The 20,992-nt window shown below is 32.7% G+C and overlaps 3 protein-coding genes across 5 annotated transcripts; 2 read left to right on the forward strand and 1 right to left on the reverse strand.

The window, feature by feature from the left end:
• LOC109354234 (probable sodium-coupled neutral amino acid transporter 6) lies at positions 2,799–6,828 on the forward strand. Of its 3 annotated transcripts, none has more exons than XM_019596589.1 (6): positions 2,799–3,084; positions 3,226–3,684; positions 4,162–4,314; positions 5,087–5,290; positions 5,588–6,053; positions 6,315–6,828. In XM_019596589.1, exons 2-6 carry the CDS (start codon positions 3,261–3,263, stop codon positions 6,451–6,453), a joined length of 1,386 nt encoding a protein of 461 aa, XP_019452134.1. In that variant the 5' UTR covers positions 2,799–3,084; positions 3,226–3,260; the 3' UTR covers positions 6,454–6,828. The 3 variants fall into 3 exon arrangements, with proteins under 3 accessions (XP_019452134.1, XP_019452133.1, XP_019452136.1); XM_019596588.1 differs by having other exon boundaries at positions 2,799–3,080; positions 3,218–3,684; XM_019596591.1 differs by having other exon boundaries at positions 2,799–3,080; positions 3,234–3,684.
• LOC109353319 (pentatricopeptide repeat-containing protein At3g29290) lies at positions 12,117–15,269 on the forward strand. Its single transcript, XM_019595545.1, has 2 exons — positions 12,117–14,101; positions 14,845–15,269. Exons 1-2 carry the CDS (start codon positions 12,188–12,190, stop codon positions 15,004–15,006), a joined length of 2,076 nt encoding a protein of 691 aa, XP_019451090.1. The 5' UTR covers positions 12,117–12,187; the 3' UTR covers positions 15,007–15,269.
• Positions 16,587–20,773, reverse strand: LOC109354235 (pentatricopeptide repeat-containing protein At2g31400, chloroplastic). Its single transcript, XM_019596592.1, has 4 exons — positions 18,486–20,773; positions 17,627–17,843; positions 17,030–17,214; positions 16,587–16,942 (listed from the first exon to the last, which is right to left on the reverse strand). The coding sequence occupies exons 1-4, from the start codon at positions 20,555–20,557 to the stop codon at positions 16,684–16,686; spliced, it is 2,733 nt and encodes a 910-aa protein (XP_019452137.1). The 5' UTR covers positions 20,558–20,773; the 3' UTR covers positions 16,587–16,683.

Here is a 20,992-nt window from a genome sequence, read left to right on the forward strand (position 1 = left end):
GAAAGAAAAATAACCACTGATATAATTTGCTAATTAAAGAAAAGGCATCATCGGAATGACGTCAATGGGAGAGAACTCAATGGTATAGTCACTAGTTAAATGATTATCGATGAAAAAAGAAATTAGTAATCCTATTATTCATCATTTGGAGATAAGATATCGTTGAAACGATCATAGATGGTAGGAGAAATCAATATATATAACAAAGAAAATATATTTTTATATTGGAGCATATTGGTATTTATTTATTTGGATGACTTTTGCATGAAATTTGGAATTATTAGGTTGACGGAAAAATGACTAATATCTAACACAAGGTGATACAACAAAAGGAAATGACTAATTGAAGTTTCAAATTTTCGGCATCTTAGCAACAAAATGGTGACTAAATAGATCACGAAGGATAAAATTTGATACCATGTAGAAATTTAGGATGGTAAATATTGGTCAAACTCAAGTATGAATTAGTCTAAATAATTTATTATATAACCAGAAGTTGTTGCAAATGATATGGTGATACACCCCAATAATAACTAACAAAATAAACACAAACTATAGCTAAATTCCAATAAAATAAAACTAACTTAATCTATATCATGCCCTATCAATCTAAATATATATAACAAAAATAAGAACAATAGATGGTAATTTTTTCTTATCAATACATTGGTGAGTGAAACATTGTAGTTATACAACTTTTAAGGGGTTATTTATCATGATTCCAACCTCTTACCTATATTTATCAAGATTTGAACCCCTCTTTTAGTTACCCCTCTTATATGTGTCTATATTCACATGTAGTTGATTGTACTTGTAATAGAATTAAGATCATTTATCCTAAAACTTCTTCTTCTCATATCCCATCAAATAACATAAAAATATTATTTTTTATTTTTCTTTTCAAATATGTGTCAACTTTCTATTGAATTGGAACACAATGAAACACAAAAAGTTAAAGAGCTGATATTCATTTCTTATACAATTAGTGAATAGTGGATATTCATTAATACTCAATAAAATTCCAAGTTTAATTATATATTTATATATTTTAGTTATATTCTACTATATATGGATTGTTGTTTTATCCGAGACAAAAAGAAGAAAGTTAAAGTCAATAAGAACAAATAAGGAAAATAATGATAAATATTTGTAAAGTGTCATATAAAAATCAACAAAACCTTTGAGTGTCTTATAAAAATCATCACAAAACCTTTGCGTGTCTTAAAATAAGAACAATAGAGAATAATATTATGTTTTTGTGAATAGATTGGTGAGTAAACCATTTTAGTCATCTCTCTTTTCAAAAGTTTATTTATTAGGACTCCAACTCCACTTTTACTTACCCCTGACATGAGTTTTATTTTCTCTCTTTATATATAAAAAGTTTGAAATAATATTATTAGTTAAATTTTGTGTAACATGTCCATAAAATAAAAAAAAGATTTAATTTATATAACATGACAATATAATATAATTATCTACATGGAGCATGACATTGGAATAGATGTGAGTAGTTCTTACATGTATACCTATGCTCGCACCTAGTTATGTGTACTCGTGCAAGTAGCATGTAGCGGGTATCCATGTATATCGAATAAATTTTGAAGTTTAATTATATATTTATATATTTTATGATATATATGATTATTGCATGAATATTAAAATATATATTTCATAATTTTGTCACTATATTTCAATCATTAAATCTGTTATAAAATAATAATAATAATATATATTATTTACAATTTCAAAGTAATAAAAAATATAATATAAATGAAAAATATTTCAATAAATTTATGCATTCCATTATAATATATAAAACATGATACTCGTTTTCACTCATAAGTTAGTATTTTGAGTAAATATTCTGCATATTTTACATGCAATGATATAAAGATTGGACTTAATAGTCTAATTGTTGACTGGATTTACAAACAATTTCATTGATACTCTTAACTGAATGAAAAGTTTGTTGGTTTGGACCCTAAAAATTAGGGTTGAATAGGTTAAACAATATAACCTAGAATAATCCCAAATAGTAACTAGATAGTTGAATTAAATTAAAATAAAAATAGAAAAATACTACTTTAATGTTCTTCTTCATTATGGTCCAAGAAAATATAGACATATTACTCTATAATTATACATAATTTTTTATTATATATAATTATATATTTTTAGTAATTATATATTTATATATACTATTAATTATATAGCATGTTAGCTATACTTAAATCTCTTTTGACATGATGTTTGAATAAAATTTTGTATTATTTAGAGTGTTATATCTATATGTGTAAAGATTTACCATCCAAAAAAAATCTATATGGGTAAAGATTTATATACAGTCACTGTATCATCCACCATTTATTTGAATTACTTTTTTTAATACTCGATTATGATTAAATATAAATAATAGATAATACACTGACAATGTATAAAACTCATGGGACATACATTTTTTCTCTATTATTTATTTGTGCATACATGTAAATGTATTTTTCTTCTAATCTTATATGATCTATTTTATATAAATATCAATAAGGTGTTCGTCTAATAATGTAAGATATCATTAGATACTCATGATAACCAAAAATCAATAGATTAATTCCTAAAAACATTACTTATTAAAAAAGACATTCACATATCCCGAAAATGGATTAGTTCTTATTGAAACTCTGGTAGTACAAAAACAAAAATACTCTTTCTCCATTGAGAAATACTCAAAATAAATAATATGTTAATATATTCCGTGTATTTCTCTCTCTCTGAATCTCTCTATAAATTAAAGCTTATTTGTGAATATTCCGTATCTTGCTTGGTTCTTATTTTCTTGTTCTTCTTTTGGATTGGGGTCTCTGCTCTCTGATTTCCAGGCGAAGACCCTGATTTCCTCTCTTTCTGTACTTCTATCAAACAAACCCTTTAAATCTCTCAGAAATTATTGGATTTTTATCTAATTCTTCATTTTCACAATTGTTGGGGTTGTAAATTTGTTGTTGTTGTGTCTGAAAGTTGATTCCTTTTCACTTTCTGGATTCTGGGTTTCATTTTTCTTGTGGGTTTCTCTGATTTATCAGTTTTGCATAATTACACCCTTGTTGTGCTACTGAATTGAATTGAATTGAATTGTGTTGTGTTGAAGTAATTGCTTTAAAGTTTGTATCTTTGGTTCATTTTGAAAACTGGGTTAGTTAATTTTGTTCAGTGTTGTTTAGTTTTTTATATTACAGAGTTATTAAGTTACTTGAAACCTGAAAATGAGAATTGGAAATCTAGCACCTGAGCCAGAGAATAATAGACCAGGGAATGACATTGCAGTTCTTGATGTGAATGAACCCTTATTAGGGCATGATAGTGGTGCTGGTTTCGATGATTTCGACGGAGCTTCATTTTCCGGTGCTGTTTTTAACTTATCCACCACAATTATTGGTGCTGGAATCATGGCCTTGCCTGCAACTTTGAGAGAGTTGGGGATGGTGCCTGGTCTTGTTGCAATAATCATCATGGCTTTTTTGACCGAGAAGTCGATCGAGTTCTTGATTCGGTTCACAAGGGCAGGGAAGTCTTCCTCTTATGGAAGTTTGATGGGTGATTCCTTTGGGATATATGGAAAAGCTCTCATCCAAATATGTGTTATAGTCAATAACATCGGCGTGCTGATTGTTTACATGATTATTATCGGTATGGCAATTCAATTATGATTAGTACTTAACTTCATTTGATTACATGTGTTGGAAATTGAAGTGTGTGTTAAACTGTCATATTGGTAAAGAATGAGTTCAGTGAATAGCATATAAGTAGGAAGACAGATAAACTCATTACATGTTTTGGGTCAAGATGCGGCGTTGGGACTTGGGACTCACTATTGCGATTTCTCCCTTACCTCATTGATGGAGATCTCCCCAGTTTTTGGGATCTCCTTAGGGTTTGTTTGCGAGTTGGATTTTGAAGGAGAAGGAAGAGAAATGGAAGACTTCAGAGCCATGAAATTCACTTGCGAGATGACTCTGCCTTCCCCTTCCCTTCATTCCCCCCCGAAACTCAACTCACAAACAGATCCTTATGGTCAAACAAGATTTTGTTCATTGTTATAGTCTCTAGAAGCAAGAGATCTAGTGTTGTCTAATTCAGTTTTGTATTGGGCTGTTCTTCGTGTAGGTGATGTGCTCTCGGGAACATCTGCAAATGGAAAACATCATCCCGGTATCTTTGAAGGATGGTTTGGTGCACACTGGTGGACAGGGCGGACATTTGTTGTCCTTTTAACAACACTTGCTATATTTGCACCACTGGCAAGCTTTAAGCGAATTGGTGAGTGTTACTCCTTTCATTTGAAAAAAAGAGAGTTAGTTATGTGATTTAGTATTATGAAGATGACCAGTAAGTAGGGACACTACAGTACATGCTTAGACTTGCATAAATTGTAGTTTGAACCACCCATGACTGCACAATTGTTTGCGACAAGGGATTACTTATGTGCTGTTATGAATAAATTACTCATCAAAATATATGTTGGAAGTGTTACATCAAAATTAAATTAGCATCCAGGCTTAAGATGAGTTGGGTATCCCCGTTACTGCATTTTGAGCACAGTTACATGGTTCGCTCATTTACTTTACGTACAACATGTATCAAATTCAGCATACCGAGTTTGTCACACATGAAGTTTTATGATAATAACATAAAAAAGTGAAGCCGGTACGAATGACATATTCTGTACCATATAACTTATATTTTGGTAACTTTAACTTTTCTGATACTCAGTTTGGTCGTGTTTTATGGTAGAAATTAGGTAAAAGAAAAAAGAACTAGGATTTTGGAAAAGTTGACTTGGTTTGTTAGCATGAATACTTTATGAGCTCGACTCCTAGATATGACTCGGTAAACACGTATTATAGTTGTAGGATTATTGTTTTTCTTTGAACCTTCACAGATGTTGCATTTCAGTTGCAGCATAATGAATTTTCGTCGAGTATTAATATTTTTTGTGTTCAATTTATGTGATGCACAAGGCCTTATTGTGATTTTTTCTAGCTTCACCATTTACATATGGAGGTTTGACATGCCTTCTTTTTTCTTGCAGATTCATTGAGATTCACATCTGCCCTTTCAGTTGGTCTAGCAGTCGCTTTTCTTGTCATTGCCGTGGGAATCTCAATTGTCAAGATTTTAAGTGGAGGCATTGGGATGCCCAAACTATTTGCGGATGTTACTGATGTTTCATCGGTCTTTAAACTGTTTACTGTAGTCCCTGTGTTTGTGACTGCCTATATCTGCCACTACAATGGTATGTAAACTTGTTTTGATGCTTTTATGTGGAATAGAGTAATAGAATTATGTAACTATATGTTAATTGTTAATTTGTATGAAAATTTCTGTTAATAGAATGAAGAATTATCCTATACCCAAAACATGTATTGTTAGTTTCTAACTGTAAATACTGATAATTGTTGCAGAATTTCCAATAATGTGAGAGCATAAAATTGTTATAGTTATTTCTGGATCTACCTGCTATGGATAAATCTGATGGTTGCTTTTACTCGAATTTCGAAGAGCTAATATTTGGGCACTCTTTGTTCTGCAGTTCACACCATAGACAATGAACTTGAGGACTCCTCACAGATACAAGGGGTTGTACGAACTTCCCTTGCTCTATGCTCTTCAGTATACATATTGATAAGCTTCTTTGGGTTCCTCCTATTTGGCGAAGGAACTCTTGATGATGTCCTTGCCAATTTTGATACCGATCTTGGAATTCCTTTTAGTGCTGTGCTTAATGATGCTGTTCGTTTAAGCTATGCAGCACATCTCATGCTCGTATTTCCAGTTGTCTTCTTTCCGTTGCGGCTCAACATAGATGGTCTCCTCTTTTCTAAATCAAGGCCTTTGGTTCTGGATAACTTCAGATTTGCATCACTCACTATTTCCCTTATTGGTGTTATCTTCCTGGGAGCAAATTTCATCCCTAGCATTTGGGATGCTTTCCAGTTCACCGGCGCAACTGCTGCAGTTTGTATAGGATTCATATTTCCAGCTGCCATCATTCTTAGGTCAGTTTGGTCACCGAATTTTTTAGTTCTTTAGTTCTGTCTATGCTTTTCAGAGGGCTAGCCTCGGCGCAACTGTAAGGTTGTTTACATTATGACCTAGAGGTTATATGTTAGATCCCCGAAACAGTTTCTTCGCTTGTGAAGTTGTGAGGAAAAAGTTGTATACATCTACCCTTTCCAGACCCTATCCTTTTTCTAGTTTCTTTTTATGCTTTTGACGCTAATTAATGAAGTCATCTTGCACCTATTTTGATCATGCAGGGACCGATACGAAATAGCAACTAAAGGAGACAAGATTCTGTCTGTAATTATGATAGTTCTTGCAGTCGTCTCAAACGCCGTGGCTATATACAGCGATGCCTATGCCTTGATCAAGCAGAATAAAACCTCACGCGAATGATCACTCTTGTAATTTCTGCGGACGCCTGCAGAACAGTTAAAGTCGTGTACAATTCTAGTCATTGCTTCGGATGAACGGAACTGAACTGAAATTATCAGGGTTATTAGTTAATTAGAAAATCAGGATTTTATGTAGCAAAAAACAGAAAATCAGGGTTTTCTGAGAGAGTTAGATGGATTGGTTTGAATAAAAACAGAGAAGCTACCATGTGTACAAATTTGCTTCAGAACTGTAAGAGGCATGTACCATTCATTCAGCCTCCTTGGTGCAAAATTTGTTGTTGTATTGTTTGAAGTTGTTGTTGAATATTCCTATTTCTTTCCATGATTTGTTTTCACTCATAAAGGTAATAGAAGCTTTTGTTGCCATTTACTTGGTATGTTTTTGGTGAAGGATTCTCTTTAATTATTTACTTGTTATGTTATTGGCATTTACTTGTTATTGTGACATTTAGTTAGTTATGTTTTTTTTGTAATATCAAATGTACTCCTCATCTTATAGTTAAGGAACTAATCTCTCCCAACAAGTGTCGTTTTCAAGATTCGAATCATTGACCTTTTGGTCTTTGTGAAAATCCAGTAAGACCTTAAATCATTAAACTAATGCATTGTTAATTACTTGATATTGTAGACTCGTATTGTAGCTTTATTTCAAATTCATCACTTGAATTATTTGTTATCTTTCATTCATCATGAGGTTTTGTCTTCATGTTAGTATAATTTGTAGTACCAAGGTAGCATTTAATAACCCACTTGTAATGGGACAATGGACAGAACATGACATATAGCAATCAAGTGTCTGGATGCATACATGTGACACTTAGTTCACATCATCCTTACATGATTTCATTTGTCATATATTTGGAAAGAAATCTTTTAACTTTTTTATCTCCGATACACTTATACTTAAAAGATTTCTCATCTTCGCATAATTGTCATCTTGATCTGCATAACTAAGGTTGGAAACGAGCCGAACTGAGTTGAATTAGAGCTTAGTTCGGTTCAGCTTGATAAAGATTGGTTTGGCTCGAAATTTGACTCGAGTTCGATATGAGTTATTTTTTAGCTCAAGTTCGGTCCGATTAAAGTTCACGAACAGTTCGGCTCAGTTCGAATTGGTTCATTTAGACAACTCAAATAATTATTTTATTTTAAAAAAAAATACTATAAAAAGTTTTACATGTATAAATATAACGTGGTATACATAAATATATAAATATATGGATCATAATAAGCATAAAAATTAATTCGTATACATAAATATATATACATATATACACATAAATATATATACATAAATATATATATATCGAGTCAGCTTATGAACCTAATGAATCAAATTGTATCTAACTCAAGTTCGGCTTATTTATTTATCGAGCTCAATTTTCAGCTCAAATTCGACTCATTTGGTTCATGAGCTAAGTTTATCAAACTAAATAACAAATCAAGTTTTGAATGAATACTAAGTTGGTTCGATTGATTAAGAGTACTACGCATAACTCTCGGCTTTAGTTCATGTACCACAATCTTTGGATCTTATTCTTATTCTCAACACTTTCTAACCATCTTACAAATATGATTACACTCTTATTTTTATATCCTCATATTTTACTCTAAGAACTTCTCAATCTAACCTATTGAACTTTTCAAAAACTTATCATCCTAAACTTTTAAATCTATACTTTGTCATAATATCCTTAAGACCATGTTCTATGTACATAATACTAAAGTAGAAAGTGTGTTATATTCCTCCTCAAAATCCAACTCGGAGCCATCCCCTTTTACCGTGTCTGCCTCCACCATATAAAACAATGAATTATAATATCTTAGCTGATAGCATGTTAGACACACATATGGTTGTACTCGTCATACATGAGCATAGTCACATGATTTTGTAACATCAAACATATAAAACTCAGACACATCGTCATGAAAATGATTAAAAACTCTTACATAAAAAAGTTAAGTCATGGCTAAACAAAATATTAATTTCAAAACTCCATATTTACCAATCTCAAAACAAGAATATAAATGAATGGTCCATGTTAGGATTATTATGAACTTGTGACAATATAAATCATCAAAAGTCTTCAAAGTAGTCATAAGCAACTCATTCCACAAAGTCATCTAAGTCAAAAATATAACATCTTTGAGTGTTGCAAACAACACCACGAATTTACATTAAACTACATCAAGCACTCAACCAAACCAACACAAACTATTTTTTGAAGAGAAAAACTTATATAGAAATATATGCAACACTTTATATCTCAAGATAGATGTATTTATGTTTTTTTTGTTATCATGACTAAATTTTGATTAAAATTAAATTCTTAATGTGTTATCAATGTTTTATGAGGAGAGATTCACTTACTCTAAGAGTAAGTTTTTTAAACTTACTAAACTTACTCCTCATTCTTTCCATCAATTCTAGGGAAATCCAATGATTTCAATTAGTAACTGGATCTAAATCATTAGATGTCCCTATGATTGATAGCTAGGATAAAGAGTAAGTTTAAAAAACTTATTCTTAAAGTAACTGAATCTCCATTCATATTTTATTAGTTGTCTTTACATATATTTCCAAAAGAAAGGTCGAAACAAAGATTTAATCGAGTGTTTTGGATTTAATATAGTAAAAGGCACTCAACCAACAAAATTGAGGTTTTAAACCAAAGTTTGAGTTTCCAATAAGTCCCCAAAAGCCCATAAAACACTATAAAAATAAATGATTATATGAAGACAAAAAACATTTTTTTTTTCGTAAACGAAATTTGAAAATTGATGGTAAATTTCAAAAATTCAATTTGATTATAAAATAACTTTAACTACGTTGGAAAATTGGCCTGATTGGGGCATCAACAATTCTTGGAAACGAACTTTCCCAAAAAAAAATATAAAAATTATGGATTAAATCTACGAATAAAGTTGTCTTAAAGCTTTTTTGTTTATGTACCCAAAAAAAAGCTTTTTTGTTTCAGCACTAATTTATTAAGAATTAATTTATTATTAACAAAGTTAATAGGACGAGGATATAAATAATGGTGTTAGGTTCTGGGTAACAACTAGAATATTAACATTGTTTTGGAGGAACATTGGTTAAGGAATAAAAAGAAAGGTAATCATGTCTGGAGAAAAATAACATGTTTAACATATTTACAAGTGCTAAACTTGACTTTCTAATATTAGTTTTTACTCATTTCATATATTTTTTAATCAGCACTCTTATAGTACTAGTCAATCAACTCTTTATTGTTTGGTATAAGGAATGTTTTTATGATATTCCTAGGAGGGGTGTTCACAGTCCATATAGATCGTTTTTTATACAAAAATGATCTGATCCAAACATGTAATTAACGTACGGTATGTTCGGTCTGGTATATTTATATTAAGATGTCCGATCCAATCTGATCCAAATATAATATGCGGTTTCGGTTCATTTTGGATCGGTTATTTTATAAAATATTAAAATTGCACTTATATTCAAAACTCGTAAAAATGACTAAACATTAAGCATAAAACAACAATAAAAATAGTGTTTAACAACATTAAAATGTGTGCAACAATAGTATAAGTAAACATCATAAAATAGTAATAAATAGTAAGGCAATAATAATAAAAGTAAAAAATAGTAACAACAAGATATCAATAACAATAATATGAGCACATGTAACGTAATTTTGACAGTTACAATGTTTTATTGATGATTAATAACAATAATACTTTCACAATAATAAAATTGGTAATAAAACACCTAGTCAGAATAACACTTGAATCCTCTTCATTTGGTTGAGGGATTGGTTTAAGTTCTAAAAAAGTGTATCAAATATAATCAATGATTTAAAACATAGTAACATGTATATATAAGTGTGTGTTATAGAATATAACAAATAAAATATAGGTACAATTTTGGAGTTAGGACTTAAGATTAAGTTTGGAAAACACTTAAAAGTATTACACACTTAAACTTTACATACTATTTCGGTCCGGTCTGGATCCAAGAGGTGAACCAAAATCCGGAATTAAAAAATAAGTCCAACACGATCAAAATACATTCAGTTTTTGCGGTTTTGATTTATTTTGGATCGGTTTTTGATTTTATTGTTGGACCGGTCTGAATTTGAACACTCCTAATTCCTACAGAATTTGTTATTCTAGTTCTTAGGATTGGTTCATTCGATTGTTTAAAAATAGAGAAAAATATATATATACTAATCATGAATGAGTTTTATATATTACTAGCGTGACGATAGACATTTCGTGTTTGTCGACCCGCATTTTTATTTTATGATATTAAATATTAAATTTGTATTTTTTTTATTTTAGAGAATTGGAATATTTTTTATTGGATGTACTTCATGTTATAATTTTTATATTTATTATAATATCCAACTTAAAGTGATATGTATTAATTATAACTATCTAAGATTATATGGTTTTACTTTAGAAATAAAAAAATATTAATGGCAAAATAGGAAAATAAAATTATGGTGGTAATTATTTCAAGTTTTGCTTTTATATATAGTATAGATATAGATATAGATTATTACATTTTTTATTATTCACTTTCATTCTTCATTAATTCTTTAAAAAATATTCTAAATAAATGATAGATAATATACTAACTGTGTATAAAATTTTATACTGTATAAATATTACACTCTTAAAAATATTATCTAGAGAAAAAGGAGTAAAAATTTCATGTAGGGTGGAAATTAAATTTTCCATTTGAAAATAATATATCTTACTCAAAATTAACTTACAAATTTTCCTGCGTTACCTACAAGATTAGTATATCTATACTATTAATAAAGGCAAAACAAGTAATAACTACCTCATGATATAATTTTTATATTCCAAATTTACCCTTTTATATTTTTAATAACTACTATAAACTTTCACATATTACTTTCATTTTTTATATTAATAATTTAATATTATTAATCTTCCACACATTCTCTTATTTCTATCTTCTATCTTTTTCAATCCAATAGGCACAAAATGAAAAATTGACATAAGTTTTATGTATATTATATCAACTATCACATATTATCTTCTTAAATCTTCACTCTTTATTCACTCTTATATTTAAATTATTTTTCTTAAATAATATAATATGAAGATCATACATGCTATATCAAAAAGAATAAGAATGCAAGTGATCGGCACGGAGTGCCGGTCGACACGCTAGTAATTTTATAGGACAAAATATCATTGATATTACTAAAGAATTCAAATAACTTACATCCTAAAACATTTTTTTCTTTCTAAACTTTATACCTAGCGTTGTTTTTCCATATGAAAAATGTGAAATTGGGGACAATGTCAAAACCTTCTAATATAAAACACTTAACAAATACTATATGAAACTAATAATTTTAATCATGTCACCTACACGAGAGTTCATAGATAGAGACAAGGTAGAAACAAATTAGATTATCTATCAAACTTTTATTACCTAATTTAAAAAGTATTTAATATAGCAGAATAAACTTTAGGCTATTTAAAATATTTATCAAGTAGATCTACCTATTCAATTATATTATAATTAAAATTTTACAAAATTTACCACTATCTATCTAAATATCCAAGAGTGCGTTTTGGGTTTAAGACCTCCTTCCTCACTCGCTTCTTCTTCTAATCTTCTCCAAACATTTCTTCTTCTTCCTCCATTTCTTTTCAACCAACTTGTTTCTTTAACCTTCTTTTCATTGATTTTGATTTTCCCATTAGTTATGTTAACTTTCTCATTTCAGAACCCTATTATTTCTCTTCACAAACTCACTTATTCTCCCTTTTTTAATACTTATAATTATGATAAGGTTAGTACTGTTCTTTTCATTTCACATCAAAAACATGTTTTTCTGTCTATTGGGTCAAATGGGTTTTATTCTAAGGACTTGGTTCCTAATAGTGATGAAGATTATGACAATGATTCTGAAAGAAGAGAAGAATTTTATGCATCTTTTATGGCCAAAAAGGGATTGACTAATTGGGGAAAATTGGAATATGATGATGATGGTGGCAATGATGTTGAAGAAAGAGAAGAATTTCATGTGTCTTTTGTGCCCAAGAAGAGATTTTCTACTTGGGAACAAGTGGAAGATGATGAAGATAGTGATAATGATGATGATTATGTTGAAGGAGGAGAAGAAATCAATGAATCATTTGTGCCGAAGAAGGGTTTGTCTCCCTATAGAGTAGTGGAACATGATGACGAAAACAATGTTCGCGACGACAATGTTAGAGGAAGACAAGAGTTTAATGTGTGTTTTGTGCCCGAGAAGGGATTGCCTCCTTGGGGACAAGTAGAAAAAGATGATGATGATGATGACGATGATGTTGAAGGAAGAGATGATGATGCATTGTTTGTTCCGAAGAAGGAATTGTTTTCGATGAAAGAGGTGGTAGATGATAAGCACCTAAGTTTTAGACCTGCTGTTATGAGTGTATCGGGTTCGAAAAAGATGGCACTTATGCCTGATCATGGAGCACTGTTTTTGGAGGAAATGGATGTGAATGTGTTGTCTAATAGGATTTTGGCACTTAGTAGAGCGAACAAGCTAAGAAGTGCAATGGAATATTTCGTGTCTATGGAATTGTATGGTCTTTGTCCAAATATCCATGCCTGTAATTCTCTCATTACTAGCCTTATGAGAAATGGGTGGTTTGATGAATGCTTGAAAGTGTTCAATTTTACGAGAACGAGAAAGATAACTACCGGGCATACTTATAGCTTGATTCTTATGGCACATGTGAAAGCGAGGGGTTGTGATTCGGCCCTTAAATTCTTTAGAGAATTAGAAAGTGAATGTGATGCAGAGAAGGATTTTGATGCTGTTGTTTACAACACCATGATATCTATTTGCAGAAATGTTGAGAATTGGGATGAGATAGTGAGGGTGTGGAGGATCATGAAGGCAAATGGTTGTTCGGGAACACATGTTACATATCGGCTATTACTCAATAGTTTTGTACGTTGCAGCCAGAGTCAGCTTGCCCTTTATGCTTACCATGAGATGATTCAAAATGGATTTGAACCGAACAGCGATACATTGAATGCTATGATCAGTGTATGTGCTAAGGAGGGAAAACATGATGCTGCATTAAGTATCTTTCAGAAAATGTTGTCGGGTAGACTTAAACCAAACTTAATTGCGTGCAATGCGTTAATCAACTCACTTGGAAGAGCCGGGGAACTCCAAATGGCATTTCGGGTCTACGATACAATGAAGTCTTTGGGCCATAAACCAGACGCATATACATTCAATGCTCTAATAAGTTCTCTTAACAGGGCTAATAGGCATCACGACGCTCTTCGGCTTTTCGAGATTATTGAAACAGATCAATCGTCTCAATTCAATATACATTTATACAATACCGTTTTGATGTCTTGCTCAAAGCTTCGATTGTGGGATAGGGCTATAGAAATTTTGTGGCAGATGGAAGCTTCTGGACTGTCTGATTTGACAGTATCGTATAATCTTGTTATAAGGACTTGTGAACTCGCGAGGAAGCCGAAAACTGCATTGCAGGTGTATGAGCATATGGTTCACCAGAAGTGCAGTCCAAATATGTTTACTTGTCTGTCCATAATACGATGCTGTGTTCGCGGACAACTTTGGGAAGAATTGGAGGAAATCCTAAATGTGAGTAAAAAGTGTTTTTTTAATTTCTAAGCAATATTTGAGACTAGTTACTACAAGTGATATCTATTGCAAAGCTAAATTTAGTTTTCAGTGAGATAATATTTGGACATCTATCAAAGTGTTTATTAGTGTACACCAACTACTATTTCATCAAAATGATTTGTGGATTTTATGACTTTAATTTATGTATTTTAATATTATGATTAAGATTTGAAAACTTTACATTTTAATGACATCATTCAAGGAAAAGTTGTCATTTAGTACTAAGTAGAATTTTCATCTAGTTTTGTAAACAGTTTCTATACATTGCTAATTTACGTACGAAAATAAAAATTGTCGTAACGACCTTTCTTTGGGATTTAGTCAATATGCTTGTGTTTAATCATGTGGAAGAACTTGATTACTCATTGTAGATTACCTTAGTTAGTAGAGTTGTGGGACATAAAGTTTAAGCACCTGAGTTCAAACCACGACAATTGCACAATTTCACCTCCCCGTTAAAAAAATTTCCTATAAAAAAGTTTTTTTTTAAAAGAAATTACCAAACAGTTTAATTTAGTACTTCTTCATATGATATGTTGAATCCACCCTCAGCAAAAATCTAAAATATGGTTACTATGAGTCCAATTTTTCTTTTCTGAGCAAATGTTTACAAAACTTAAATAAATTCGGTAACAACTTATCTACTCTTTTTCTGGTCTGGCATAAATATTTCAACTTCTTATTATCTGTTCCCTTTGCAGAAGACCATGCCGAATGCTATTCTTTATAACGCTGCCATTCAGGGGATGTGCTTAAATGGCAAAGTTAATGCGGCAAACAAGGTCTACGAAAAAATGCTAGAGAGTGGTCTTCAACCCGATGTCAAAACAAGGGTACTGATGTGTTCTCCTGTAAGGAAGTAGTTTTAGCAGTTAGTCTACTAGTGACTATTACTAACCTTAGATTTTTTCGAACTCGTACCTTTGGAAGGAAAATATCATAGTCAGCTGTCAAATAATAAACTATATTATCGGTCTTGAGAATGAGAATAGCAGACTAAAATGTTACTGTAATAACTGTATAGTGATGATCATCTGCACTCTTTTGTATCTTTATTTAGTGTTGAGGCATGTAAAGGAACTTCTTTTTTAACATATATGTAAATGATGTAAATTCTCGAGTCTTATACGCGATTGTTTTCGATGATATTTTGATAATTCAAGTCCTCTCCTGGACATAGCTGGTGCCCTCTCACAGTTGTAGTATTTTGTCTCAGTGTAGGCTTTTTAATATTTCTTGTGCTCTTAAATGCAGGCTCTGATATTCTTCTTTAAGTGTTTCATAATCATTCACTCTTCCATTTGGTTTTTCTTATGGTCTGTAGACTATTATTGTCATCACACTTTTTCTGTTATCTACCGATTCCACCTAGTGGGATAAAGACTCGGTTGTTGTTGTTGTACAGTTTTTTTTTCTGTTCTCTACTGAGAGAACCTGTTACTCTCATAGCATACTTTAGTCTGTCATAAGAAAAGATGGAAAATATTACTGTTTTTTCTTTATTTCCTTATTTCTAGTGTCATGACTCTGTTGGTATTAGTATTTGATTTGATAGAACCATACTGTATGTTTATTCTAATGTTTCCCTTTGAAATTGATCTGTGATTGTTTGTTTTACTGTATATGTTGTAGTCTTGGTGATCCTGAAATATTGTGGTACTATCAATGGTATCCCCTCACCTTTTAGGTAAGGAACTAATCCTTTTGGGATACATGGTTGCCCCTCTCAACAAGTGTCGCTCCTTACAATCAAACCCTTGACCTTTTAGTCATCCGGGGTCTAGCGAGACTTTACACCAACCACACTTGTAATATAATCAATAGCTTTATGAAGATATAGAAATTACCATTTCCATCCTTTTGGGCTGCTTCAGATTAGTCTTCTTCTGATGCTTAGTAAAATGTGGATTTAAAACTCTTCTGAAGCTAAAATTTGGATTTACAATAGCTTGGTTTCATGGCCAAGAAAATAACAAAAAAATCTTTATATCATACATAAATCCTTTCTAGTGATATTAAAGTGAGGGATTAGAATGATGATCTGATTTTTTTATGAGCATTGGTTCAATTCATTTTAATCCTATCTATATATTCAAAACTGCATAATTTTATAATTTTGTCCTTTCAATGTTATGGTGAACCTCAGCACAACAATAAAATTGTTTACCTTGTAACTTAGAAGTCAAGAATTCAAATCCAATAAACAGTTTATTCACTTGTGATAATAAGACTGCATATATCTACCTTCCTGAGAATCTATTATATGGGAAACTCAAACTTTGACGGCCGTTTTAAATGAAAAATATGCCACAGATGTAACAGGTTTTTCATAAAGCAAAAGAACATTGTTTCACACTATTTGTTAAAAAAATTATGCAGAAATCTTCAAAAGAGTCCATTGCCAATGCATTCATTTAACTGAGGAAGTAAAATTAAGGAAAGATAGACTCAAATATAAATTAATGTATTCAGTAATATTTCGCTCATGTAACACTTACTAGAGCCAACACTGGCTATGGTATTAGACATGATAGTTGAAACTACATGCACAAAGTTTGCAAGTTATAGACTTGACCAACAGGCCTAGAATCACTTATGTCATCATGCAGAACAAGCACATTCAGAGTGCTGGATTGTTTCAACCAGGCAGCAACAACATATCCTGGTGATATAAACCTCCCTATGTTACATTCCGCGTTCCGAAACGGTGCTCCGATGCGATTCAGGAGTGCCTCAACAGCCCTTCTCAAAGCACCGTCGCCGACGACTTTGCTATGCTTGCCCCATCCAGTTAAAATACTGCAAAAAGATGATCGTGTTAGTACCTTAGTCCTTACTAATCCAATCAAAGGAAAATGATAATAGTCTTAAGTGGGATATGCATACCTCAATAGTTTTGGCAGTTCACTGCCTTCGAAAACAACGGTGCGTATATTGAGCAACCATGCATGCACCATTGCACAAGCAGCTCCGCATGACATCAGATGCAGATCCAGGCAAGAATCAGACCAGTCACCCTTCCATACATTTCGACGTCTTCCTTCAAGAACAACCAGCTGGGCCCCTCGTTTCTGATGTCAATACCAATGTATTATAACAGAAAAGAGAAAGCTAGACTAACACACACGAAAGCTTCATTTCCTATCAACTTCTAATGCTAATCATCGTATAGTAGCAAATTACAAAACTATCTTATGCATAAAAAGGGTAGCTCAGTGCACGAGGTTCCCACCTAGTGAGGTATGGGGAGTGTAGCTTACGCAACCTTACCCTCACAAACGAAGAGGCTTTTTTCGGGATTTGAACTCATGACCTTCAGGTCATAAGCAAGCAACATTACCATTGTGTCAGCCAATGCTTACCCTCGTAAAATATTTACATGGCTGGATGTATCAGTTGGAGTGTTTGCCATATGAAGTTGGGACGCTGGTTCGAAACTATTTGATTCAAAAAAATAACAAATTTCTAATTGCTCCATTTTACCTGACCAAAATGCCATAACATATCAGTAAGGGCGTTGTAAAAGGCAGATGCTGTTGAAGAATCCATATGCTTGATTTCGTCGAACAGAGATTGAGCTTTAAACCATATGTTTTCCCTGTAACCCAGAAGTAGTCCATGGGCTACACCATAGACATGGTTATCAAACAAGCAGAGCTCATCCAACAATTTTGAAGCATCTCCGAATGAATTGCAACGGCTGCATCCAAGGGACCAAATTATGTACTTTATAATTGGTGATATATTCAATCGAGAATATCAAAGTAGATACTACAAAAACAAAATAAAGGAATAGCAAAAACAGTAATAGAAGGAGCATTTCTGGTTTCATTGCCCATATTTTTATCTTCCCGTTTCGCTTGCATTCTAAAATTTAATCTCAAGGCTTTATCCTATAACAGATTGTCAAAATATGACCTGTAAAAAATGACACTCATATGAGAACATATAACTATATAAAGCTTAGCATGCCAGGACTCCATAATTATATTTTCATCTATAAGCTTTGACTAAAATCATAGTGCAAGGAACCCATCGGGCACAATACAATCTCCAAGATATAACCTGGATTGAGTCCATAGCAATATTTTGGATTTTCATCTCCAAAATACGTATAGAACATGGAAAACAGGACAGAGTGATTGGTAACTTAACCAAAATATCAGGTATAAGCTTAGCACACAATTTATAACCTCAATCACACTTCAGAGAGTGAAGATGGCTTTCTTCTTTCAATTTTAAGCTGATGGAAAACCATTTCTATTTATCTCTTCAATTCTAGATAAACAAGCACCTAGAGAGAACGGTGTAATACATACAGAAATATTGGACAAGTATTTACCTGCAAGCATTCAAAATGGCAGAAAATGTCACAACATTTGGTTTAATTTCAAGGTCATGCATTTTGTTAAGGATCCACAATATGTTGAATTTGTCTTGTCTGCTCCTCAGATCCTTGTTCGGATGACCTTCTTTTTCCACTGCAAGTTGCTCAAACATCTTCATGACTCGATCATCCTCCTTATCTCCCACCTGGTTTTGAAAAGTACCCACGACAAGTTGAGAATAATTACGTGTACTTTGATGCTCATCGGCTTCAAAAGAAGTGTCAGATCTCCATTCCAATCCCATAACTTGACCAAATGCATCAATTATGGAGTTGTAAGTGACAACATTGGGCCTAATTCCATCCTCCGTCATCATTTCAAGCAACATCATAGCACATTCGACTAAACCATTTTTGCATAACACATCAATTAGTGAGCTATAAAACACAACATCTGCTTCTAACCCTTCCTTCTTGAATTCTTTATACACATCCATGGCTTCCATATACATACAACCTTTGGTGTACACATCAATCATTGTTGAATAAGTTAACATATTTGGATGTATATTTTTCGCTTTCATCTCTTCAAATAGTCTCCTAACTTCATCATACATGCTATGCTTCCCGTAGCCACCCAAAAGTGCATTATATGTCACAACGTCCTTCGTTAGCCCACAACTCTCCATATCTTTGATGATGTTCCTTACCTCCTCAAACAGACCAAGCTTTGCAAAAACTGCAACAAGTGTATTGTAAGACACTCTATCAAAGCGAATCGACAGACGCTTCATTTCGTTGTACAGATACAATGCGTCTTCAAGCCTTCCTGTCTTTGCATATCCATCCATCATAGTACTATAAGTCACTACATTCGGATAAATTTTCCTAGCGGGCATCTCTTCTGTCATAACCTTCCCGGCCAGATCCATCTGTCCACCTTTACACAATGTGTCCAAATATGTATTATAAGTGTAGACATCCCGGTCGATACCTCTTTGCTCCATTTCAGCTAACAAATTTTGAGCCACTTCCCACAAACCCCTTGGGACGCAAACTGAAAGAAGTGAGTTATAAGTAAGCCTGTCAGGTTTTATGCCCTTGGTAACCAATTCATCGAAAAACTTCACAACTCTGCTGAACTCCACTTGCGCTTTTGCGCCTGCATCGATCAATGAATTATAGGTAATCAAAGTCGGTTCCATCCCAGAGTTTCTCATGGACCAAAACAAACTCACGGCCTCATGAAACCGCCCATTACGCCCCAATGCGCTAATCATCGACGAAAACGAATAAACCGTGTTTCCATACCCTTCATTCTTAGCAAATTCAAAAAGCCTCCTAGCATCATCAACCTTCCTCATCCTCCCAAGTGTACCAATCATAGTACTAGTCAACTTCCCCCTCTCGAGCCTTGTACCACAACCATTCCAAATCGCCATAGCAAAATCATAACACTTATTTGCTAACAAGTAAGTACCCTCATTCACAAATTCCTTAAGCAAGTAAATATAATCCTCAACCCGAACAAGCCTATTCTCGAAACTAAGCAGCACATTATCAATAGCAGAGCAATCATTACCAGCTTTAACCAAACATCTTAGCGCCTCGTCAGCAACATCCGAATGGTAGTTCTTATTCGAGCTCGCCCTAGTCTGAACAGAATACATCTTCGACACAAACCGAGTAGACCGCCTCCCGGAAAACTCATGCCCAAGTCCAGTCTTCCTAGCACCACCCATAAACGAACTCGAAAACCCAATAGCACCACCAGTAGCAGCTGCAGCAGCAGCAGACACAGCACCACCACCACCACCACCAACACCTGAACCAGACCCATAATTTGCTCCATTCACACTAGAACCATTGGTTGAATACCTGTTATAAGAAGACCAACGGTTATTACTGTTATTGTGTCTGAGGTTGTTGTTTCTGTTATTACAGTGTCTAAGGTTGTTGTTTCTGTTGTTACTGTTGTGGTGGTTGGTGGTGGTGGTGGTGGTGTTATGGTGGTGATGACGGTGGGTGGTGGTGTTTTCAGGCCTAGAAGGGAGAGAAGAACATTGGGGTGAAGGGGTAGAAGCCATTGAAAGAAGAAAAGGGTAATAAAGTAATTGAAGACAAAAAAGAAAGAGGGTTTTGTGAAGAATGGGTTATATAGAAAAAGGAGAGTGAAGAATTTGAGAAGAAGATTCAGTTATTGAAATCAAAAAGGGTATTTGAAAGTATCTGAATTTGTTGTTACAAACATTTACTTTTGCTTCTCCCATTGGTAGTAACCACAGTGTGAAGGTGCCAAACACAAGAAGCTAGAAGGGGATAACAAAATATTTGGAAACCCTTTTTTCTTGTTTTCACATCATAATTCATTATTTATTTTTATTAGCTTCATAATCGAGAATAAGTTACTAAAATCATGTGTCATGTTTAATTATTTTCTATAAAATATTTTTAAAATTATACAAAATAGCGTACATGTAATATTTTTATTGGTTTAAGGATATAAATTATTTTTTGGTATG

The sequence above is a fragment of the Lupinus angustifolius genome, chromosome LG08, assembly GCF_001865875.1.
Source record: "Lupinus angustifolius cultivar Tanjil chromosome LG08, LupAngTanjil_v1.0, whole genome shotgun sequence".
Lineage (NCBI taxonomy): Eukaryota > Viridiplantae > Streptophyta > Magnoliopsida > Fabales > Fabaceae > Lupinus > Lupinus angustifolius.